This window comes from Panthera leo, chromosome C2 (genome assembly GCF_018350215.1).
Source record: "Panthera leo isolate Ple1 chromosome C2, P.leo_Ple1_pat1.1, whole genome shotgun sequence".
In the NCBI taxonomy this organism is placed as follows: domain Eukaryota; kingdom Metazoa; phylum Chordata; class Mammalia; order Carnivora; family Felidae; genus Panthera; species Panthera leo.
In genome coordinates, this window is record NC_056687.1 from 45,282,713 (window position 1) to 45,309,819 (window position 27,107).

The following is a 27,107-nucleotide window of genomic DNA, read 5'->3' on the forward strand; positions in this document are numbered from 1 at the left end:
TAATCATTCTATGTTATAATTGGAAAGGATGTTCCAGTTTAGAAATCATTTTAATATGCATTCTTATTTGATCCAAAGAATTTGTGCACTGGATGGAGCTGAGATTGTTATGTTCACTTTTTCATTTTATACTATAGCATGGTAATATTATGATATGCTTAAGGTCATCTGTCTTATGAGTCACAGAAAGGGGGCCTTGTTTCTTTGAAATCCGATCCAGTGCTTTAATTAGTAAGATCACTCCGTTTATCAGTAAATAGAGAAGATTCTGTTGAAACTGTTAACAGATTCTGTTGGAAATCCCCATTTAAAACCTAGAAAAGCTCTTATGTTCTGACTTGCAGTCTAGGTATCCTCCTAAATTCGCTATGATGAAGAAATTGATATGAAAGTGCAAATAAAAGAAATTAGTTTGGCTAATTCTTTCTACATTGCCTTCATAGAAAAGCTTAGATCCACAATTTAATTGTTGTGATAGAAGAAATAACACTTTCATTCTTCTAAATGATCCTCTTGACATATAAAAAGAGAGAGTATGTGTCTTGAACCAACTAGTGGTAATAAATGCCATAAAATAATAACAAAATGTAATCTATCTCAACCTTTGTTAGACTAAGTACTTTGAATTTCAGAGGTTCGTATACTATGGTTAGAGTTGTGGGTTATTCATGATATACTGATCTAGATTAACTGTTTTCTTTTTTTAATGTTTGTTTATTTATTTATTTACTTACTTACTTATTTATTTATTTTGAGAAAGAGAGAAAGCAGGGGGAGGGACAGTGAGAAAAGAGAGAGAGAACCCCGAGGCTCTGCACTGTCAACATGGAGCCCGACACAGGGCTTGATCTCACAAACCATGAGATCATAACCTAAGCCAAAAGCAAAAGTTGGATGTGTAACAGACTGAGCCACCAAGCACCACTAGATTCACTCTTATCTTTACATTTATGTTTGTCAATATATTAATAAAAATTGAATATAATATCTATCATAGTATATAAAATTCTTAGGGAGATATGGCTGTATTGCAATACTTGGTATTGGAAGCTACATAATGCAATAACACAGAATCCAGACTAGATACCCTGGGTTCAGATCCCAGCCCTACCACTAACTTAACTGAGTGACGTTGAGCAACTTACAACCTCTCTGTACAACCTCTCTCTCATTTGTAAAACCTACTTCATAGAGTAGCTTTGAGGATTTTCTGGGTATTGGGAGCACTTACAGAGCCTGACACATAGAAGTACTACCAAAGTGTTAACATTAAGAAAAAAAATTAACTACATTATGTTCTGTTTATACTTTCAATTGATTTGTTTTGACTAATTTAACCTGTCATTTCAGGCTAAAAATTCATAAATCCTTCCAAAGAATCAGATATTTGGAATGTTTATGTTGGGTAAATTTTATATGTTAAGATAAAATCTTCAAAATACCATCAGCCAATCTAGTGACAAAAAATGGGATCCATCAAATATAACTTTGGGGCTATGAAACACAGATTAATGTTCAATCTACTTGTTCCAGTTACCTATTACTGCATAACAAACTGCTCCCAAAATGTAGTGGTTTTAAACATAACAATTTATAAGTATTTATCTCACGAATTTATGGATCTGCAATTTTAACCAAACACAGCAGGGGCAGCCGACCTCTGCTGCACAATTTCTAGAACCTTATCTGGGAGGATAGAGAATAGGCTAAGACTGGAACACCTGGGTGGCTAGCCTTGCATTATCTTCTCCTTTTCTCCTCTGCCTCATCCTCTCTCTTCCTTTTCACTCCCTCGTTCTCTCCCTCCTCTCGCCTCATGACCTTTCTCTCCATAGGTCTGCCACATGGCTTTCTTGGGGTCCATGAAGTTCCCAGCAGTCTCCAGCTAGTCATACTTCGCATACCACAACGCAGAGGTCCAAGACAAAGTTGAAAATTGCCAGTTTTCTTAGAGGTGTAACTGGCAGTTTGTCACTTCTACTTTATTGGTCAAATAAGTCACAGCCTAGATGAGATTCAAGGGGAGGGGCAGAGTCCTGACTTTCCAGTGGGAGGAGTGTGAAAGAGTTTGCAACCATCCTTAATTTGTCATACTGCTTGATTTGAGACCTGCATCCTATTACATCATGTGCTTTGCTTCTAATTTGTACTCATTTTCTTTTAAAGTTTATTTTTGAGAGAGAGGGAGACAGAGTGCAAGCAGAGGAGGGGCAGAGAGAGGGGCACACACAGAATCTGAAGCAGGCTCCAGGCTCCGATCTGTCGGCACAGAGCTCAACGCAGGGCTCAAACTCACAGACGGTGAGATCATGATCTGAGCCAAAGTCGGACGCTTAACTGACTGAGCCACCCTAATTTGTACTAATTTAAAAATAAATTTTTTTCAGTACTGGGCCAGAGCAAATTTATTAATTTTGAATATGTATGAAATTATGAAAATTCGAAGTCTATTTAAATAATTATGTGAAAATGTTGCAGAGCAAAAACAAACAAAAAAATAGTTCATTCATAAAAGTTAAGGAGAAGAGAAAGCAAACTTCCACAAAGAAGTTTCCCCAGATCTTAGAATCTGGACTATGCATTGTGTTGTGCCAGTGTATTCATTATCATGAAATAGCTATACAGATCAACGTATCCTAACTTGGAAATAAGGAGATTTCTGCTTGTCCAGGAAAAAAGCATCTGTCGCTAGCAGCCCTCCCAAGTACAAATTGCATGAAGGTTTGAAATGGGCAACATCTGTGGCCAAAGAACAGTGACTGCTTTACTGTGGTGGGATTATTTTTCCTTTTACCCTAAACTTAATTTACTTCTTTATCATCGTTAGTTTCTCTCATTCTAACTTGATTTCAAAACTAGTTTATGTGTATGAATAAATAAATAATATATATCCTCTGTTTGATAATGATATGGATTAAAATAATATTACCGGGAAATGAGTTTGCTTTGCCTTGAATTCCTCTACATTTATTTAACACTGTCTGTAGTCACTGACATATTTACAAGTTCCTTTGGTTTCAAACAACCACAGTGAAACTAGAACAGTGTGTGTGAATGTTCCTATGTTCTGCAGGAAGCTGTCAATTACAACAATCTGTTTATTACTATTACGCTAACTTATTTTCTCCCAGTGATGAAATATTACTTAGTTTCCAGTCACGGTATCTAGGTAAACCTACGTTTTATTATAAATCTGAGGCATTCATTTGATGCACATTTTAATATTGCCAGTCCTCTGAGAAAATTCAAAATCAATGACTGTGTTAGATGATTAACTGAGAATACTGAGTTATTTAGAGCATAATGTGATACTTTTCAAGTCAAGATGATATCACTTATAAAGAAACTTTAAAATATTTTGGGGAGGTGGGACTATGTACCTTGAGATTTAAATTATGCTTTGTAGCTTTGTAGATCAATCTTAACAGACATCTTTGTTTTAATTTTGAGCATAACAAATATACCTGTCATCAGATCACAATTAAGATCCATGAACAAATATAAAAAAAAAAAAGTTAAAGTTCCATCTTAGTGACAAATGGAAAAGATAAAAATGCAAAATAAATCTGCAGAAAGTGTCTCTCCTATTTCAAATGAGGTTAAGGCATTCCTATCCTTGTATATTTAAATGGCTTTCTGCTTTCTTTTCCCCACAAATAGATCATCTAACACATGTTTTGTGGCCCATTTGGACAAATGTAACACTTTACCTGACATTCACAAATGATACTGTTTTTCAGTGGAGTCTTTTGTACAAGTTTTTTTTTTTTTTTTTCCATATTCTCACTCTAGTGAAATCCTACCCATCTTAACTTCCTTAATATTTACTTCATTCTGTTGAAAAATCTAGTGACCATGAGATAGTTTTGGAGGCCAATCACCTACATTTACTGTCTAGTTACCTCATTTTCAAAGATTTGTTTCCTGCTAGCCTTCATTTTTCTTACCTAGTATATATTTCAGTTAGCACTATTGTGAAAAAGCTGCTTTATATTTTTGCTTTTTTAAAAAAACAGATGATCATTTCTAGCTTCATTATTTTTAGAATCCACATTTCCCGGTGAGGTAGAATTAATCAAAACACCATGCATGAGTTGCCTTTCTAGTTTCATGCCACTCCATTCAGCCATATTGTTCTAATAATTTAACTTTGAAAACATTCAGTTTGACATTTGGAATACCATTTATATTTGAAGCAGTCAACATATGCGTATTAATTTTTCCAAAGATATTTAGTGTCTTTTTATTCCCTCTTGGTGGCATTTATTACTAACTTACCCTAATTTTATTCTCAAAGTTTTATTTTTCTAGCTTTTATGTAGCTGATTTAGTAAGCTACTGACTCCAGTAGGAATTTGTAAATTTTTCTGAAAATGTTTAGTTTAAACTAAGTATAATCCTTAAATATTCTTATGATTATGATTTTTTCCTCCTCAGTTCCTCCCCTTAGATAAAATAATTTTATCAACCTTCAATACCCTAATAAATTTTTAATGTTTTATTCTCTATTACACATATTTCATCCTTTTTCTATCTGTATGTGTATTACTATGACCAAATTTACATTTGCTTTAAAAGCTCTTATAAAATTATCAAAAAATATTAAGAATTAATTACAAATTTAAGTTGTCTATGATATACTTTTAAGAAAATCTTTAAGGAATTTTGTGTGGGAGGCACTTTCTTTAGGAACATCTGTCAAACTTTAAACATTTAATTTTACTTGAACACCATCATAAATATTTATAGAGTAATAGAGCACAGAAGAGCAGTCTATATCCCATCTGTATGAAGGTAGGTTACGCAAAAACAGATGGGAAAGTTAAAACTGAATACATATTAAGAGATATTTATTTACAGATGTTTCAACACAAATCTTGGTTTTTATAAGCATATAGGTTTGTAAATATTTTTTTGGCAAGGAAATTCTTGGATGTTCTCAAGGATGTTCCTAAAACAAACAAACAAACAAATAAAAAAACAAGCCAGACATACTGACATAATATTATTGCATTTTGATTGTGGAAGGACTATAAGCCAGCAAAACAATTTTTCTCATCTCTCATTTGAATTGTCATTAATTTGTGCCAACTGATTTTAAATTGTTATAACAATATATAGAACTTAAAAGCTAAACTTATAGAGCAATTAATTCATTAATTTATTCAATCATTTGGCTAATATATTATGAGAGCCTATAATATTCTAGGTACAATGCATTAAGTAGTGGGAATATAGAAGTTAAAAGGCAAACAAAACACATACAAATTTTTATAAAAAAAACTTCTCACAGCATCTGCAGAATTACCTTAAGGCACAAGCCTATCATTGCCCTAAATTAAATGTACCACCTACCAATAATGGCTCCTAAAATAAAGAAATTATGCTATATTACACATCTGCTGGAGCCTGTAAAAGGGTTTTACACATTATTTTGCTTTATCCTTACAACAAGCTTGACCCTTTGAGATGGTATAAACTTTCTGGTTTTCATAGATGGACAGACTACAAGTAGGATTCCATTGGTATCATCCTAGGACCAGTATTTTCTAAAGATCTCACTATAATCATTTAGCCATTTCTCCTAACAGTATTATCTACCCACTCTTTCCACCAGTTAATTATCTACATAGAAGTGATCTGTTTTCTGAAAATCAATTATGAATGTTTAACTCCAGATCACTATTCTTCTATCATCGGGCGTCCATTTGTGCCAGCTCCTACTATTGCTTAACATTTAATGTTCAAGGAATGCATTTAATTTTCATTTTAGGTGAAACACGATATATATTGGAATATAAGAAAAAAATAATGAATGCATTTCAAAGTGATTTGGGGTTACCTCCTATTTTGGATTACTGGGGATAATCAAGTGTTGATTGTCGTAAATTATAGCCATGGTATACTAAATGATACTTCTCCAAAAGTGCAGTCAGAAAGTATTTGTGTACTTAGAATATATACTTCTACATTTTTCTTACTTATGCGTAATTTGTCATTTTGTTTTAGCAGTGGACAGTTTTTACCTAAGCAAAACAATTTAGAACACCCTACCCACTAGCTGAGAATACCCTACCAACTAGCTTGTTAACCACTTCTTTTCCCAAACTATATACTCTGTCATATGTACTTCAGTAAATGTGAGAGAAGAATAATCTTTCCAGCCTGCTTATGTCTCTGGGTCAATCAGCTTTTTGGGCACCAGGCCCATCTCCCCTAGCAGGTGGGGTTAACTTAGATCTGAAAAGAAAAAAAATTTTATCTTTGAAATAACTAGTTAAAATCTTTAACATTGAAAATTGTCTCAGTCATTGAGGAACTATGTCTATAAAGATTTTCTTAAAAAAATTTTTTTTACATTTATTTATCTTTTGAGAGACATAGAGAGACAGAGCACAAGTTGGGGAGGGGCAGAGAGAAAAGGAGACACAGAATCCAAAGCAGGCTCCAGGCTCCTAACTGTCAGGACAGAGCCCAAAACGGGGCTTGAACTCACAAGCCATGAGATACTGACCTGGGCCGAGGTCGGATGCTTAACTGACTGAGCCACCCAGGCGCCCCTCTTTAAAATTTAAAATATTATACTATCACCTATTTAAAGGTAATAAAATTAAGTTATAAATTATATTAAAATGAAAGACATTGAGATACGCATACATCCAAACCAATGTAAGATGACCAGCGCAGGGGGGAAAAGGTAGAAAGAAGGAACTAACAAGTACTTTAAACCTTGGATTGTGAGTAACTTGTTCTGTGAGTGTTCTGCAAGATGAGCAAACATTTCTAATAGATTTTAAATTGATAAATGAGCGATGTCTTTCAATACAAGTAGTACGTAATGCCAAATATCACATGATCACAACTGAGCCAATGGTTCTTGAAATTTGCTTTGATATACAAGTGCTTTGGATTAGAAGCATGGTTCCAGAATGACATATCCTCACAAACCAAGGTTTTACTGTATAAAATAAAAAACAATTAATGAAATTCAGTCAATAAAAATATCTTTGATTTAAAAAAAATCAAAACCAGGTTCTTAAAAGACTGATAAACAAAGTTGGAAGATGTTACTTATGGAAGAGATTTTTAATGATGGGACATGATTGATATAATTTATAACAGTATGTATAAAATATAATGTTAATGGGTAATATCCTCTAACTTACCAAAATTGAATTAGAAGACAATCCAATCCAAATATAGGATAAAATAATTTTAAAAGATGGTCAATATTTACTCCCAGAAGGTCCATTTCAATTACGTTTTCAAGGAATAGATTATTCCATATTAAATAAATTATTTCAAAATATTAGTAAATGGAACATTTCATCATATATTCTCTAATAATCTAATCCAAATTATCACAACCAGAGATTGATAATAAAAATGGAAAAAAATAAGAAAACTCTAAGCCAAGATCACCTATAAACATAGGTATAAAAATTCTAGTTGAAATATCAAATTGAATCCAAAAATCTCAATAAAAATTATAATACTATATTGTGAACAAGAATTAGTAGAATTTATCTAAGAATGCAAAGGTAGTTCTTCATAAGTATATACATTAAGGTGAAAAAATAATGAACTAGGCAAATACAGACATACTGTTTTAGAACATTCAGTATCCTTTTCACATTTTAAAAACAGAATAAAAATATAATCACAGTATAAGAAAAAAGAAAAACTCTCAACTGCATATCTACCAAAAACCTAAGTCAGATGTGATTATGTTTAACAGCTGCACATTAATAGCCATTCCATTAAATAACAGAGGAAAATAAAGTTCCTCCTTTTACTTCCACTGTGCAATATTCTACTAAAAATCTTAGCATTGCAATTAGAGAAGAAAAGTGAGAGATTTTCCTTTTGGTTTCTACAGTAAAATGTTATAGATTTATTCATACTTTTTGCACAATTTTTTGTCATATGCTCAAGTATTGTAAGGTTTCTGTTACTATAGTAACTGGAATATTTTAAAGTATAATGTTAAGTAGTCATTGCTAATATATAGGAAAAGTATAATATATAGGAAAAGTATAAAGATATTCTAATGCCATCAAATCATCACTATCTGGCTCATAGCCTGTGTTATATTTAAAGTTATTTCTAGTGATTCGATAATCAATAATGTAAAATGTAAAGATGCGACCTTGACTCAAAGTCTAATCTATAAGCATATTTGCCCTGGACATATCTGCATTAGTTGGATATAGTGGAAAAACACAACTTGAATGAAAACTACTAACTAGTTAGGTGACTTGCTTTGGTAAGTTACTTATTCTATCTTGACCAATTGCAACATATGCTAAGTGAGAATAAAGATTTTATCAGTTCTTGCTTCACAAGATTATTAAGAATATCACATAAAGACTGTGTATTATAAAGGATTGCATAAATGTGGTTCTCTTATGATTGCTGCTATATCTTTAGATCTAAATGTAGAAAAAAGTCTAAAACAATTTGTAATCAATATATAATCCAATTAATTTAAAATTAAAAAAAAAAGTCAAAGAAGTAACATCTTACAGAAGTCTCACTAGACCCAGAAATTTTAAGAGAACGAAAACTAGCTAAATGATGACCCCTTTGTGGGCCCATTGAATCTACTTCCATTAGTGAGAGTGGTAAACCAAGAGTGAGGTAAGGAGTGGTGAGAAGGAGTTACAGGAGAAGAGAGGGGACTTAATTGCTTACTTGGAACTTTGGTGATTATTTAATCTATATCTGTTAGAGTGCCCCAGAGCCTTCCTTAAGTATAGTGAGCATTCAGTGTCTCTGGAATGAATGAATTTAATGTATGAGTAAATCCAAGTCTTCAATGTGATTTACCAAGATACATAACCCAAGTAGAACAAAGACCAAGATCAAGGCAAGAAAAGTTCAACCCAAAATTCTCTACATGTTGTCTTTTGTTGATACAGGCCATTCAAAAACTGATTTTTTTAAAAAAAAATTTAATGTTTATTTATTTTTGAGAGAGACAGAGACAGAGTGTGAGCGGGAAAGGGGCAGAGAGAGAGAGAGGGAGACACAGAATGTGAAGCAGGCTCCAGGCTCTGAGCTGTCACCACAGAGCCCGTCGCGAGGCCTGAACCCATGAACCGAGAGATCATGACCCACGTCGTGGGGCTTAACCGACTGAGCCAGCAGGCGCCCCTATATTAATTATTTTTAATGACATACATAGCAATATATTAAAGTACATCATTACTAAATGTTTTTCTCACAGTTGGTGCTCTTATCCATGCTCATCCAAGGAGAAAGAGTACAACAAGCTGTTTTACTTTCAGCAGCAAACACTACTGCAGAAGACTGCCAGTGCACTCAGCAATGAGCATCCACTGTCCTATCCACAGCTCAGTGTGCTTTGCAACCAGTGGGGTTATGCCTTTGGAGCTTCACTTTATGCCACTTATTTATTGCCTGACAACTTGTCATGAACCATAAAAGTGTAGAAGTGATAATCCTGAATCTACTACAAAGAATTTAAAAATCATCTAGCTTTGGAAATTAATAAATATTTAGCACTGGTTGATAATACACGATATGAAAACTATGGAGTATAGATAGTGCAGTACTTAGAGCAAAACTTGTAGTTTTACATAGTCTATTTGAAAAGATATACTGACAATTAATGAGTTAAGCATGAAATGCAATAAGTTAAAAGGCTACATAACACAAAGAAGGAAGAAAGAAGAAAGAAAATCATTTATGGTCAAAGCAGATATTAAATGTAATAGAAAACAAAGATGCAATTCGATTAACAAAGCCAAATGTTGGTTCAAACCTCTGGAAAGCTTGATCAAGAAAAGAAACTACAAAAATAAATAGCATTAAGAATGCAAAAGCTATTTAACTATGGATTTAGCAAATACAAAAAACACATTTAAGAGTTTTATGAACAGTGGGATGGTTACCTAGCAAATTGAAAACATCTATGTCATAAAACCAGCAATTCCATCATGGCACAAACTCCGGAATAACTTGCACACATATCCTACTCAAACATGTCCACAGTTCAGCCTGTGAGGATGAATAAAGAGGACTAGATGGTTCTGTGGCAAAGGATGGTCTCTACCCGGTGACAGCTGCTTAGAATTGGAATTGACATGTTGGCAGAAAGGCAATTAGCCAAAGTTCTGGGACACTAGTGCTCTATGCTTGTAATGGATAAGTGCTACCCTGATTTCCCAAGAGCTTGGAAATGCCAGGAGAGAGGGCTGCTGTACCCTGGAAAGAGGAACTCTCATGACTGCTGCTTTCTGAGGCCTCCTCTTTGGCAGGCTGAGATGTGGCAAGATGTTAAGACAAGGCAGCCCATCAACACACTGCTGTCATTTAGGCTGAGGAACCATGTACACACATTTCCTACCTGGGGATTTTTATTCCAGAGATGTAACTACAGATACACTTTTGTATATAACAGCAGAAATGCTAAAAGCTATTTGCAAAAGGTGTCCTTTACTGCCTGTAACTTTACTAAGAAATTACTATTTAGCTACATTTTGATGAAGCAACAAAGACATAATGTGTAATTGGTGTGCTGCCAGTCTAAAAGTAGATTTTTGAAATCTGTATCTTCTCTCTTCAAGGATGAGACAAAATTTATTTTTTCACGGCTTTACAATTTTTTTCTCAGTCATCATTTCATATTGTGAACTACTACTCAAAATGTACCATAACACTTACATTGCAGGAAATTCTGTGAAAGGTGGAATATTCTCCTACTGTGAGATTGAAAATCCAGAAAGTTTTGCAGATTTCTACCAGAAACATTATCACTTCTTCGAATGGCACATGAGCAGGTTTTTTTTCTCTAAAATATGAGTGCTAAGCTCCCTAATTATAAAGGCCTTGATCTTAGCTCCTTCTTTTAGCCCTTAAATGATTCCTCCCATTAATTATTTTAGAGACTATATTTCTTTGCATTTTATGCTAGGTAGATATTTATTTACTTCCTAATCTCGAAATTACTTAGCAGTAAATATAAACTGCAATTTATCTTTTTGTCTTTTATAGTTAAAATGTTGCTATTGTTAACTCATTTTTTTCTTTCTATTTTGTGTTTAATAAACGGTTCTATTTAGGGTATACATGGCAAATTAAATTCCTCAGCTAGACTCAGAATAACATGTAGCATGTAATGTTCTGACAAATAGGGCCATAAAATTTTAAAATGATCTTTAAGATTAGGATGTTTTTCTGAAAAGTAGCTGAAGTGAAATGATTTCCATAGTTCTAAATCTTAAAGCATCACCAGCAAATAAATGGAGTTTGACCCAATCTACACATGTGTAGATTTTTATAACTTCATTTGTTAGTCTGGAAGATCTGAACAACAGAGAGTATCAGGCAAAGGCTAAATGAAATCTTGATGGGAATAATATAGATAGAATTAAGGCGTCAAATGAGTGATTCAGTTAATGATCTTGAAAGTCACTTCCATCCCTGAGAATATCTTCAGATTTATGAGAAGAGTGGAGAATTAACATAAGGACCTGGTGGCCTAATTTGACTTATGAATTTAGAAGAGTTATTCACACAAATACAGTGTTTTCACCTATTAAAATATCAGTATAAAATTACTGAACAATAACACTGTACAAAAATAGTATTAAGTTTAATTTGTCTCCATTGCCAGCATATTGTGGACAGTCTCTTACATGCATGGATAAAATGAACTATCCTGTTCTGAGCTGGTGGGCAAGAGAGCCCCCTTAAAAGACCCTGACTGACCAGATCATTCGATCAGCTGTGGTAAACCCTTCCCATTAGTGAAGGGAGGTAGTTTGGCAATTAACTGCAGGTGACTGGGAACCAAGACTCCAGCCCTGCCTCTGATTCTACGGGTGTGGTAAGTCTTTCATACCTTCTCTGTTTTTGATGCTCCTTTTTGGGCAGACTATGTTAAAACTACGTCACAAGTTTTTACATCTTTAAAAAATAAACTGCAATATCTAGGTGGGGAAGGAGTCAGTTCTCCCTTAAGGGAAAATTTTTATAGTTTTATGTTTCAAGCTGGACTCCACTTCAGTTGTTAACTACAGGGACATCGCTGAGTTTTGGAACAAAGTAATTGATTCGGGATAAAATACTTCAAATTAAAAAAAACAATTAATTTATTTTTCCTTTCACCCACAGGTCTACCCACGGATAGCGCCGGCATTTTGGCACTACCTGCGGGTAGAAGTGAGTAGCGGGGACTTGAACCCTCCCACCCTTGCTCCTTGCACTCTGCTGGTGTGGTCTGATCTGAATGTACCCATTTTGCTCAAGGTGCAGCTGCCATTCTGTGTAAACGTGCTCTCACGCCACCACCATTCCTTAGAGTTGGAGCAGAAATCCAAATCACCAAACCTCCAAGTGCAAGCTTATATAAGATAGTCATCCTTCTTAATAAATTTCCAAATCAAGACCATATCATGTGCATCATAGTGATAAATAAGTGCTAACTTATGGGAAACCATGCTTACACCTCTTTTTAATCAATATTTTTGATATTCAGAGCATACTTCCTCAGCTTAATTTGGGAATATCCCTGGGAAAAGGCAGAAAAACTCTGCTTCATTTCCTTTCTCCTCTTTTCTATCCCCAGGAGCATGAGCAGCTCACCTATTCCTCCACGAGGTCCAAGGCGCCCAGTGTCATCATCACAGGCCTCAAGCCAGCCACCAAGTACATATTTCATATCCGAGTGAGGACTGCAACAGGATACAGTGGCTATAGCCAGAAGTTTGAATTTGAAACAGGAGATGAGAGTAAGTTTTGCACAAACATATAAAATAAGATGTTAAGTTAGTACCATTCCAATCTGACCTGAGTTAAAAACCTAATGTTCCCAATTGTGAATAGTCTCATCAAATGGGATTCTGTTCCTGTAAATACTCATATAGTCATTTCAGTTAATGTTTTGTTGCTATCATTAAATTCCTCCATGAAATGCCCTGTTCTACCACAATTGTAACGTAGCCCAGATACATTTCTTTATGCAGAATTCATCACTCATGCTGTAACATAGAGTCTCAATGGGTGGTGTTAGCCTAATTGTTTGCCAGTCTTGGCATCATAATATGATACTAATGAAAACTTGGAAGAGAATAAAGCCATGAGCAAATGATTTTAGCAGTTAGTTCAAAATTGTGCAGCTTTGGCTTATTATCTTAGATCAATAAAAACAGTGGTCAGGAGAAAAACTCTACTGAAGTGTACATTATAAGTTTAAATATAGACACATGGGCTTAATTAGAAACTCAAATTAGTTCCATAGCCTTGAAGTGTTGAAAATCAAAATGAGAGATGAAGGTGAGGTGTTCCAATGTCATGTAACATAGGCTTTGGAATGTCTTATTCAGTCTAAATCCTGCCCTGTTATTGAATTCATTTTTTGCTTTTAGAAACCTATCTTACTGCTATCTGTGTAAAGATAATATGGGTGGCTTTTGCCATGTTCCTCTATGGAAAATGTTCAAATATCTAATCATAATAAAAATATTTTCTCATCATTGCTAAAATACCCATATTTACTTAAGAATTCAAGAATAGCAAATTTATTATAAAAATTCTTTATAAATAACAGTAATAATAGCTACCATTTATTGAGCCTCTAAAAAATGCCAGATATTATATAAAGTATTTTATATGTATTATTTCATTTAAACTTTTCAACATCCAATGAGACAGGTATTATTTTCCTGATTTTACTTACGACAAACAGAAGCCTGGAGAAATAGAGCAATTTGTCCAGCTAATGAGAGATAATGAGAAGCTAAGTTAAAATTTGAAAATGAGGGCTATTTTCTTCCAAGGCCTGTGCTCTGAACAAGTCTACCATCCTGTAAAGTTCTTTCATTTCACTTGTTGGGATGAGCACTGGTGTTGTATGTAAGTGATGAACCATGGGAATCTACCCCAAAAACCAAGAGCACACTTTTCACATTGTATGTTAGCTAATTTGACAATAAATTATATTTTTTAAAATAATAAATAAATAAATAAAGTACAAAAAATGGATTATTAAAAAGTGCTAATAGTAAGACCACTAAACAGGCCACAATTTCCTCAATTTATCATCACTCTTTTAAAATGAAACTATTTGAATTTCAAATTCTGTGATGGAAGGAATGTTGTTTTTACATTGATGAATAGTATCAGTTCATAAGAACTTCTTTTTTACAACTATACCTCACTAAAAAGTAGCAAGGCACCAACATAATTAAGAAGAAACACAGCTTAGGGAGAGAAAGTAAACTAATGAATAAAAAGAACACTTATAACCTAGATGGTTAATATCAGTGATAATCATTTATAATCTTTCAGACACTATTGACTTCTCAAGCTAGAGATGAAATTATTGGGAGTAGACTGTAATTATCACAAAACATAACTCCATAATTAAAAACAATATAAAAATATTCAAAGTGTCATACCTGCTATGTCCTGTTGACTGTTTTTCCCTTGTTCACACGTCAAGACTTAGCCTAGGTGCGAGCCAAAGAATGCAATTCAAGGAAAGTTTGGTCCCAAGAAGAGTCCTGTCATTGTGTTGTTCAGACTTTGTGTATTACATCCCTGCATCTCCATTCTATTTCTTTATTTCACAGATGAGGAAATTTACCTAACTTTTCAAAATGTACGACGTCTTTGAGTATTATATCATTACGTCAAAAACATACTCTCAGACAAAATTGTAGGGCTAAATCTAGATAGGTCATTTGTGTATATCTGGTACTTCTAGAGAAAATAATCTAGTCTAATTTTTTTAAAAGTTCAGATCTAAATATGAAAATTTTAATTTGCTTTAACTCTAAATTTCAACTCCTTGTACCTTCAGGACTAGAAATCTTTCATATGTTATATAGAAGAGAAGTACTTTGAAATTCCTTATCAGAAAAGGTCCCATACTCACCAATGACTCAATGTAATATTTTTTCACCCAACAAAGACATATAGCACAATTAATATGTGCCATACTCTGTGTGAGGCACTGGGGATAAAAAATATATATAGTATTAATAAGACCAACAGCCTTTGCCTTCACATAATTTATACTCTAGATTTATGGGAAGAAAATTTAAATTTAATTTAAAAATACCAGGTTACTGACATGTACTATCATAAAGATATGCAATGCAAAGGGTGTTGAGAACAGAGGGAAGAAGCCCTAATTTAGCATAAATCAGTCATGAATGGATCTGGTGGAAGGTGAGAAGCTGGGGCTCATTCTCAAAAGAGGAGTAGTAAAGAAATAGCAAAAACACTGAGACCTGAAATAGCACGGACAATTTAAAGAAGAGTAAATAATTTGGCATGGCTGCAGTGAGGAGACCTCCAGGTAAATGAAGGGGAGTAAAGACAGAGAGGGGAGTAAGGGCAGAGACAAGGGCCAGTATGAAGGTACTCTTTTGGCCATGTGAACGATATTAAGCTTCCTGGTGATACTGAGAATCCATGCGAGGGTTTTAATTAGGGAGTAACATGACCAGTCATATGTGCAAGACTCTCTACTGAGCAGTTCACACAAATTATCTTTGTAATTCTGACAAGATTGTTTCTCCTTCTAAAGACATAAGTAGCTTTACCAAAATCTGATAATCAAATGAGCAAAGGTGCAGAATTAGAACCCTAGAGCCACCTGACAATGGCAGCTGCAGAAGGCAAAACACCTGTTATGAATCACTGATTTCATAAATGACATGAAAGGTACTTTTATTAGATCCTTGAAGAGACAAAATGTCTGAGAAGAATCTGAAAAATGTGTTTGTCTAAACCTGGATTTTGGGTACGTAGTGTAGCTCTCAAGTCAATTTACAGCCTAGGGGAAAATCATTTAAAGGGTCATTTTTTATCTGGTTAGTTTTAAATTACATTTTCAAAGCATGCTGTCTATATCCAGAAGAGAACTTCAGTGAATAATGTCATAGTAGGATATGAGCGGGTTTACCAGAAATTCAGGTGTATAAGGATATGAATACCAATCTATAGCATCAGTCTTTCTTCATACTCTCTTAGCTCATAGTTTTTAATTTTTATAGCCTTAGTTTCCTGAGTAGTGCCTGAACTAAGTTCTCTCTTGTGCATTCTATTTAATCAACTAACTTGGTAATACATGCCTAGAGATGGGGGTATGTTGGGGAAGAGAGATTAGATTCTCTCATTTGATGGTCTGGTTCAAATTTTTTAAGTAAGCAAAGGGAAGTAGTTTACAATTTAATTCTCTCTAGCCATATCTGTTTTACTTGGTTCAAGTTTGCCAATAAGACAATAATATAAAATATGAAAGAATTTTTTTTCAAAATCATAATATTTCTTTTTTTTTTTACTGTTTTATTTATCTTTTTGAAAGAGAGAGAGAAGGGGAAGGGCACAGAGAGAATCTCAAGCAGCCTCCCCGCTGAGAGTGCAGAGCCTGACACGGGTCTTAATGTGGAGCTTGATCTCACAATCCTAAATTCATGACCTGAGCCAAAATCAAGAGTCAGCCACTTAACCGACCAAGCCAGTCAAGCACCCCAAAATCATAATATTCTTAACTCACCAGTGTTCTATGATTATAGTGGCATCTGAACAATAATCACGGTGACCCCTCTTGCTCTTACAGACAAAAAGTTGTATGTTTTTCCAGAGTTACATTATGTGGTGGAAACTGGCTAACCAAATAAATGTAAAGATTACTAATTATGACTTCTAACAGTATAAAAAGAGCTTACTTGACTTAGACCTCTTGGTTTCCTTTTGCCCCAGGTCTGTAAAATAACTTCATTACATGTATGTGCATGTATATGGAAAGATAAATAGATGACAGATGGATAGATATAGATGATTGATAGATATATAAATAAATAGGTAGATAGATAATCATTCCTATACAGTCACAAAATACTTTTCTGTTTTAGTGCTGGCATTTCATATGTCTGCTAATCTCTCTTTGGGATTCTTTCTTTCCCTCTCTGTGCCACCCGCCCATCTCTCAAAATAAATAAAGAAACTTAAGAAAAAAAAAAGAGTGTACAACTACATATTGTGTCCATCAACAGCATTTATTGAGTGCCTATTGTGTAGTGGCCTTTTTATTAGGCCAATAAATTACAATACAATAGAATCAGTAGTGAGAAAGTAAGAATATATAAACATTCCATGTGGATCTTCTATTTATTTATTTATTTATTTAATCCAAGTTAGTTAACATACAGTGTAATAATGGCTTCAGGAGTAGAATTTAGTGATTCATCAGTTACATATAACACCCAGTGCTCATCTCAACAAGTGCCCTCCTTAATCCCCTCACCCACTTAGCTCATCTCCCCACCCAACACCCCTCAAGCAGCCCTCAGCTTGTTCTCTGTATTTAAGAGTCTCTTATGGTTTGCCTCCCTCTCTGTTTTTATCTTATTTTTCCTTCCCTTCCCCTTGTTCATCTGTTTTGTTTCTTAAATTTCATATATGAGTGAAATCATGTGGTATTTATCTTTCTCTGAGAGCTATGTGAAAGATAGGTGTCAGAAGCTAATACAAGAATTTTTTTCTGAGCGCCTGGATGGCTCCCTCAGTTGAGCATCCAACTTTGTCTCAGGTCGTTATCTCACAGTTTGTGAGTTTGAGCCCAACGTCAGGCTCTGTGCTGATAGCTAGGAGGAGCCTGGAGCCTGCTTTGGATCCTGAGTCTCCCTCTCTCTCTGTCCCTCCCCTGCTCGTGCTCTGTCTCTGTCTCTTTCTCTCTCTCTCTCTCTCTCTCAAAAATGAATAAACATTAAAAAAATTAATACATTTTTTAATATTAAAATGAAATTTATATTAGGTCTCCACGTATCAAACACACCACATATATAAACATATTAAGTACAGACCTTTTTGGCATATATGAATAAAACAACAAGAAATCTTAACCACTTCATATTTATTATAATTTATGTCCTTATTTCCTGGAGAAAATGTACTTCTTTTCAATGGAGAAAAAAATAACAATTAAAATTGAAAATTTATCCACATACCAATCATATCCATATCCTTACAAACTTCTTTCAAAAAAGGTATTAATTCAATTTTTATTCAAATTTATTCAATTTTAATTCAAAATGTATTTTGTATTTTGGAATAATTTCCTGTGTACACTTTTAAAACTCAAATAAAATATATACTGCTATCTTGCAGCCAACTTGAACATTTTACTTAAATATAGGAAATACACTTGTGAAGCTATCAAAAGAGTGCAGAATCCATAGCTTATAGCCAACTTTTGAAAGAAAGCTGGAAATGTACACATAATAATTAGCAGTTTGCCTCTCCCATTGCCCTAATGAGTAAGATCCTGGAGAATTAATACATTGCCAACATGTAAGCAAAGCATTCTTTTCCCTTGAAAGGATAAGTTATACCTTAAATTTTAACAACATATAAACTTAGGTTTTTACCTGTAAGCTACAGAAAGCACTTTTGTAACACAAAAGCCACATCTGTCAACATTTAAATGTATTATTTACTAAAAGTAGTAACAACAGACTAGATTTATAGCACATAAAATGATCATGCAAAAGTCTTCATGATCAACATTAACTAACCAAACAATAAATAAATTATTACTGAACCATAGTGGGTATTTCAAAATAGAATCTTATGTCATATCTTACACATGTATACAAAAAGTGTTACGTAGATACAAATGAATGAATTTAATCAATTATTTTTAACATCCATAAGAGTTAGCTATTTTTAGTATGGTTTCATGTTTAAGCAGTTTGGTTAATTTTAATAATTTATAAATGGGAAATGATCCTAGAAATTGAGGTTCAATATCGTGTCTCTAATTCTTTCTTCCCTACTTTGTTCTTTATGTCTCCAGTGGACTAATTTTTCTATACTCCGTTCTATACACTTAAAAATTCCAAAACACTGAGTATTTTCTACCATGTAAAAGGTGAATTTCTCAATAAATATTCAAGTTTCCCTCCAGTCCTAGTGCAGACTGACATCATTCCTGTCCTGTCTCCCTCTAGTTAACAAACTCTGAGAAAATGTGTGGATACTTCATACATGAAATTTTCCGAATCTTCATAATTTCTAAGCTTCTTCTGTGACTTCCAACTAGACAATTCAGAAACCTGTCACATTACAAATGATTGCCAGCTCAACTTGTACCTCTTATGAAATATTCTGTATCAGTCCAGTGAAAAACCACCTTTCCTCAGACTTTCTATAATATTTTATTGTGCAAGTGCTAATTATTTGCTAAGCTGCTAGCTCTTTGAGTCAAGAACTATAGCCAGCATATCCTTGTGTCTCATAAAGTGTCTTGCTTACAGTTTCCAATACATATTTAATTTAAAAATGAATAACATGCAATTTTAAAAGGCTAAAATTGGGAGAATAGCATGTTGCCTACTAGTCTAAATAGAAAGAATCAAATATTTTTATTGGCCACAGATAAACATTATTGCTTGCTTTATTTGGGGCTTCAGGTTATATACCTGGCTTGAGTTGTGTAGAAATATGATGTGTGGACCTTTAATTACCAATTAATTGTTAATTCTAAAATTGAAAGCATTGTAGGTATAGTTAAATGATATTTTTATTTTTGTATAATGTATTTTCTTCTTTAAACTTCCTTTTTAAAAAATCTCTATTGTGTGGGATCCAGTCTGTTGATTGAATCACAATCTGCACTGCTTCAATTACTTAGGATGAAATTAGCTACATCATTATTAACAGCAGCCAGAAATTTGGGGATGGTTATTAATGGTGAAGCATGAAGCAGAAAGAGGACCAGCTGACCCTGGTGGAGTAATAAAAAAGTTAATTAATCAAGCAGGAGCCAGATCTCATATTTATGAGTCTACCCAGAGGAGGACAAATTCTAGTATGTAAGATTTTAATTTGAAATAATCTTTAGTCAATAACACACTTTCAATGTTGGCAACCATAGCTATCTAAATGCAAACACCAGTAGGAAAGAATTTTCTAGAAGTTAGGTTGTCCAAATACAAATTGGCTTACCTTTTGAATTAATAAATGCTCTTCATGATAAGAATTTGTGCTGCAACTAGCTGGGTACTTATTCAACATATTATAAAGGGAATCCTTCCTTTGTTTGGGAGGTTGTGATATTAAGTTTAACATAACTTCTAACACTGAGATTCTATCAGATAATATTTATTGAGTTCCAATGTTCCAAGCACTATTCTGTTCTTTGTGTCTTCTAACCTTTGAAATGGATACTATTATCATGTCCATTTTATGGATCAGGAAACTGAAGCACACACAAGCTCAGTAACTTACCTCATTCCTACAGCTACTAAGTGTTAGAATGGGCACATATTATGGCTATAGCATATTATGGGTATAGTATTTTTTATACTAATTCTGAGAACTGGAACTGAGTTCCATTTCTACCCATTCAGTGTTCTTACTTTTCTTATTCAGCTTGGTCATTTCTTCTGACTTTCTACATGATTATTTTTTATTTTTGCCTCCAATTCTTCACCTTCCCTTAACCAATTATATATTCTTTCCTAAAATAGAGTATTTGAATATAAACATAGACTTTCAGAAGTCTATATAAAACACCATACATCAAATTCAGAGAGTTATGCATGTGTTAATACAGATTTCTAGATGAATGCACACATGGTAAACCAAGTATAACACTCTAAGGGAAACATAACGCACTTAGTCTGATTACCTTACATGAGCAGGGACTGGATGAAGGGGAACTACTTGCATAGAAAACGGAAGTCTCTTTTTCACAGGACTCCACTGATTAAAAAGGTATTTTGCTTCAGTTTCTCCTGGACCAAATAATGACCTTAAGTGATGGGAACCAGGCTTATGTACCGTAAGACAGGTTGAGCCGTTCCAATATGAAAAATATTAAAGATCATAGCTTTGCTAAGTGGGCTGGAAAAAATCATTAACTATTAACAGCTACTTAGAAGTTATAAAATGTGTATAGTAACATGCAGGGTTACAAATTGTCTGATATTGAAAAGGGCACTAGCAAATAGCAGTGGTTCTATTTCTTAAAACAGAATATAGATTTACTTTAAGCCAATGACCTAAAGCAACATATACAAAAATGATTTCTTTGAGACGTAAGCCATTATCCTTTGGAAGTTTTTTGGGTTCTTTTGTTTTGTTTGAGATCAAGAACCATCTCTTACTCATTTTTGTGCCTCTTATAATTGCCTTGCTGACACGTTGAAGGCTTTTAGTGAATATCAAGTAAGTTGATGTTATCTGGCAAATATTCAATTAATATGCATCTGTTACTTCAAACAAATTGCATGTATTTTATTATTTCATCTATATACTTTCAGTATCTTATTTGTGTTTTTGTGCATATATATTAATAACAGTGTGCTGGAGTGCGTGGGTGGCTCAATAGGTTAACCGACCAACTCTTGATTTCAACTCAGGTCATGATCTCTTGGTTCATGAGTTTGAGCCCCATGTTGGGCTTTGCGCTGATGGTGCAGAGCCTGCTTGGGATTCTCTTCCTCTCCCTCTCTCTGTTCCTCCCCCACTTGTGCTTTCCCTCTCTCCCTCTCAAAATAAATAAAAAAACTTAAAAAAATAACTATGTTGGGGTTTAGTTATGCAAGATGAATAAGTTCTGGAGATCTAATATATAGCAAGGTGACTATAGATAATAGTAGTGTATTGTGTATTTGAAATTTGCCAAGACAGTAGATCTTAAATGTTCTCACCACACACACACACACACACACACACACACACACACATACACCAACTGTGTGGTGTTGGATATATTAATTAGCTTGATTGTGATGGTCATTTCATAATATGTACTTATATCCAAACATCACATTGTACACCATAAATATATATAATTTTTATTTGTCAGTTATACCTCAATAAGGCTGAGGAAGAAACATAAATATGCATGTTCTCTGTCTTCAGGAAGCTCACCACTAAGCCGCACTAAAGACTCTTCTAACAGAGTTTCCTATTTATGTCATTCTCAAAGTCTAATTTTAATTTGACTTGATTTGAGAAGAGATGGATTTTTTTCTATCAGCTATCATATAAATTGCTTGAATTTTTCTGCCAAGTTATTTGACTTTACAACCTTGAATTCTTCTAGAGAGAAAAAATGTTCCTTAGACATTTCAAATTGCTTCAAATTCAGTGAAAAATATATTCCCTATATAATACATGGAGATTTACAGCCATTCTTCAGACTACACAAATCAGCTTATTGATTTGTATCTTAAAGTGGCTTTTTAAAATATCATATTCTAGTGGTTAGGAAAGCATTAAGGGCACAGTAAGAAAACTGTAGATTGCCTATCTGGAACTGGTGGTGTGGTTCTTAATTATGGTTGACCTCTTATCCCCTCTATTGCTTGATCATGTACTCTGTCAAGACGACTAAGGAATATTGTGTTATTCAGTAGCTTCTTCTGGAATGGTATTCTAAAGCAAGAGGTGGGATCTAGCTAGCCGTGGAATGATGTCTAGTGGTGATACATAGCTGTGGTTCTTACAGGGAGAGGGCAGAAATGCCTGATGCTGCGATGAAATTGTCCTTTAGGAAATCCCAGACCATAAGGATGACACAGCACAGGGCTTGGTTCCTTTTATGGTTTTCTTTCCTATTTCCCAGTGGAATTCTATCCATATGGTAATCCATCATTTTTAGAGCTGAAAACACGTGAGAGTTGAACAAAAGGATTGTCAAAATGTCCAAGGTGAATGAAAAGTATTGTATGTAAAATACGTAAATACTAAATATTATCTGCCTACGTCAAATCATAAAGACAGAGCTTGAATTTTTCTATTTGTACAGTACCAGTATGCAAGAAAAATAAGTTTAAATTATCTAATGTAACATCTTTTAAATTTGTATTCACTCAGTGCAAGACATCTGTTTTCACTGTACCTCACTCTGAAGTCACAATACTGAGTGGACAGATGTTTATAAAATAAACCCAGCCAGCTCTACCAAACGTTATTTGAAAAATTAAGAAACAGCTAGAGTATTTGCATTACACTTTATGTTTTCAAGGGAAACAGTAGTTCAGTGAATTTAAGTCAAATAACAAGAATTCTTGGCAAAACAGCAGGATCCCTTTAAAAGATTTAGCTGTGTGTGCACAAACGCAAGCATGACATGTGTGAGCATATTATCGCACTGTAAAGATAGGCAAAGTAGCAGAATATGGCAACTTTACCACCAGATATAAAATAGCTGATTCACAGCAAACTGAATTTCATATTCTCTTATGCTTTTTGAAAACTGAGCACCCTTTAAAAAATGCTCTTGCACTATAGCTATTTTTAAAATAAATAGTTATCTTGTATTTGCTAGATACAAAACCCGAAAGCAGACCAAATGTGTTTTTTTAACAATCATTTTCAGCATTTCTGTAAACACTGAAATACTACTTACTAAATTTAGCATACATATTTATACCTATATATCCATCCTTACATATGTGTAATACATATATTCTGCATTCATGCACTCTACCTATTCTCATTCTGAGATGAAGGAATGAAATTGACAGTGACTTCAATATACTTGCTTAAGTTGTTACACTTGGAAGCAAAAGAGTTTATTTCTAAATTTGATACAAAGTTTGTTTCTAAATTTGACATAATGAGAGAGAAAGTGAAGGGCATTTGAAAGGCAGCAGCAAAAGCAAAAGCAAGCAGAATGTTTAATTGTTCGATTTATTCGTTCACTCCTCCATTTGGTCTAAAAGTATTAATGCACCAGCCAGATATAGAAGTCGGCGCTGCAGATTCAAAGATGAAAAGAATAGACTTGTTCTCTCCTTTCACAGAAGCTTGTGAGATGTTCAGAAAATTAAACAAGATTACAATACAAGGTTGTGTGTGACGTTTGGGGGAGCACAAAGAGAAGAACCCAAGCAAACGTTCGTCAAGGAAAACTTCCACAAAGAAGTGATGTGTTAAAGGAAACTTTAAAGTTAAATAAAACTTGGCTATGATAATGAGGGGGGTGGAGGGTGAGGCAGGAGGTGGGATAAAAGGATCGGGGAGCTTCTGTTCTCTCATGTGTGCAGGTGTACAGATGAAAGTGAGCGTGCAGCCTTCTAGTAACTGAAAGAATTTTAGTGTGGCTAGAACCATGGTTTTCAAAATGTAGGCCCTGCACTGGAATCAGCAGCAACACCTGAGAAAATGTTGGAAATGCAAATTTTCAGACTCCACCATATACCTGCTGAATCAGAAACTCTGGCAGTGAACCCAGAATTCTGTTTTAAAAAGCCCTCCAAGTGATTCTGATGCACACTGTAGTTAGACAACCAGCAGCTTAAACAGAGAGTACAAAGGTAGAGGTGAGGAATGTTGGGGGGTGACGATGTTGGTATAGGAAATACAAGACATGTGGCTGGAGTCATAGGTAGGACTGTACAATGCTGTCTCCTATCTTGCTACAGAGGCTAAAACCTTCCTGAGTTTTTATTTTTCTTCTAGTTATCTGTAGTTTGGAGACAGGCAAGCCAATCAGAATGAGCTTCTCATAACTGAATCCTCTGGTGCCATTGCTAACACGTCTAATTTTCTCACCTTCATTTTATCCACACTAAAAATAAAACCTTCCAAATATCTTTTTCATTGTCACTCCTATAGCTGTCATAACTTCCAAATTCCCTAGAGACTCTTTTAGCCTTAGAATTCACCTACCGAAGGTACTAGAACCTCGGGAATTATCAATTTAAATTCTAACACATGCTTGCTCTCTGCCAGCATGTAAGCCTGCATATTTCTCCTTGACAGTTCATATTTGGTCTCTGGACTTTCAGGACACAGTGAATTATGACCTGCTCATCAGAGCCTCCTGAGAAAACTGGAGCTGAGCCATCCCATGCCAAACTTTCAGTGAAAGTTGGTCAGTTGCAGATGTTCCAGGAATTATCTGCATGGATAACTTCATGGATCTAGATATCAGAGAGGTAAAAGTGATATGTTAGCAAAGCAAAGTTGGAAACCAAGACTAATATGCCACACAAGGTTGTCACGGACCTGTCTCAGGCTAGATTACTTGGGTGTATGTTCTAATAAAGGCCAAATGATACATTCAGTTAGGCAAGGTAGGAGCTGGTATCTTGGCTCATGATGATTCTCCACCCTAGACATGAATTTGCCATCAATAAAATAAAGGGGATGTGTTAAATTATCTACCCTTGCTTTAAAAATAAGGACCTTCTGAGTGAAGTGGTTAAGGATTTGGGCCAGACCAACCTCTGCCACTCCCTATTTAAGCTTCGGTTTCCTCATCAAAAAACTAGAAATTTACTTATTTGTTTGTACACAGATTTATTCAACAAATATTTGTGAAAACACACTCTGTACGCTGTACAAACTGCTGGTCTACATGCTGTGGATATAGCAGACGTAGACAAAGATCCTTAGCATCCCGTCCTAGAGGTTATGTCCCAGAAAGGAGAGAGACAATAAGCAAACAATTAGTAAAATAGTTAGGGTGCTAAGTGATTCAGAGCTATGGTATGTTGCCTATACCTCCCCTTTAGGACTTTGGCACTTACTCATTCTCTTAGCCAGGATCATAGCTGAATTCTTTTCCAGACATTGCCTCTGTCCAAAAGAAGCTGCATTCCCCAGAGTCCTGCCCTCTCCCCAGGCCTGGACAGAATCCAAGACTGTGTCATTGTGCCAGTCAAAGATTTATCCCATTGCTTAATTCAGGACAACTGTGAAGGGTCATCTCGGCTGAGAGCTTCCTGAGATCTGCAGAGGTGTTTGTAGCTCATATCATAGTTCGACTGCTCCATTTCCCCATTTCTGCTCTCCTATCCTCTCAACCTGTCCCTGCTGAAGTCACTCCTCAATAAACCTGCTGCATGCAAAGCTGCCTGAAGAATCTGTGCCCCAGGAAACCCTAAGACAGGTGATGCGAGATGCTCTGGAGAAGAGCAAAGCTGAGAAGGAGGATGGGGTGTGCCTTTCTCCTAATGTGATCATTAAATGTTAACTATCACTGTAATTTGAATTACTGCTGTGAGCTAGGCATCTGGCAAACACTTCGTGGAGGAGGGCCTTAACCTGGGCCTTGAAGAAAAGGAAGGATATAAATAAGCAGCAAGAACAAGGAAATTTTTCATACAGCAACTGATTCATGCAATTCATTTGGCAGATGCTTCACAGATAAATAGACAGCTACAGAAAACTAGTGAATTTTAGTTAAAAGTTCAAGCTTTGGACTGAACCCTGGATTTAAATTTTGACTCTACTACTTGCTATATATCATAATTTGTATAAGTCAGCTAACCACTCTATGCCTCAATTTCCACATAAGGAAAAATAGGGATAAGAATACCATCTACTTTCTAGTGTTCTTGTGAGTATGCAGTGGTTCAGTGCATGTAAAGTACTTAGCAGAATATCTGATACCCATGTGGTTAGGGCTCAGGAAATGTTGACTATTAATACTGACATTATTGGTAATGATTTTCAGCCCTAAAATTCCATTCTAGCAGTTTCAAAATTGTATTTTAAAAATTAAACAATATTCTTGCTTACCTTCTTGCATCTGGACACTCTAGGAATCAAGTCATTTTCTGATTCTTTCCTTTGACCTTTGTTTTTCATGCCCATTAGCTTACCCTGGAGACAGCTGGCTAGTCTTGGTGTTAGTTTTTGTTTAATTTTTATAGGTGACATATAAGGAAGTCTGGAATTCCCCCAGTGACTTGACCTCCCAGGGCCTAAGCATTGGAGGGTTGGACAAGGAAGCTCCACATGTGAACTTCTGAGATAATCAGATTTTGACCCACACAGTAGGCAAGTCAGGGAATCCCCATCAGTCCTATTCCAGCAACATCACCTTGTGGACCCAGAACTGTGGTGCCTCTGCTTCTGCAGTAATCAGATTATTTATAGGATGGGCCACTTTTCTTTTAAATACTTAAATCATAAAAGATTTCAGCACTAATAGACAATATAGCATAATGGTTAGAAACTGCAACTCTGGAACGAGGCTATCTGTACTTATATTTTGGTTTTGCCACTTCTGTCTGTGTAACAATGGCCAGTTAATAAACCTTATGTGCCTCAGTTTCTCCATCTATAAGGTAGTGATAATAATAGAACTATCTTAAATGATT

At 34.8% G+C, this 27,107-nt stretch overlaps 1 protein-coding gene across 2 annotated transcripts in view; it reads left to right on the plus strand.

Annotated features, from left to right (window-relative positions):
- EPHA6 (EPH receptor A6) overlaps positions 1-27,107 on the plus strand; it is an 861,509-nt gene that overhangs the window by 563,258 nt on the left and 271,144 nt on the right. Inside the window, exons 7-8 of one of the 2 annotated variants that reach the window (XM_042903083.1) lie at positions 12,142-12,189; positions 12,596-12,758. In XM_042903083.1, the coding sequence (XP_042759017.1) occupies positions 12,142-12,189; positions 12,596-12,758 (211 nt within the window). The remainder of the gene's footprint in view (positions 1-12,141; positions 12,190-12,595; positions 12,759-27,107) is intronic. The other variant, XM_042903084.1, reaches the window with a different exon arrangement.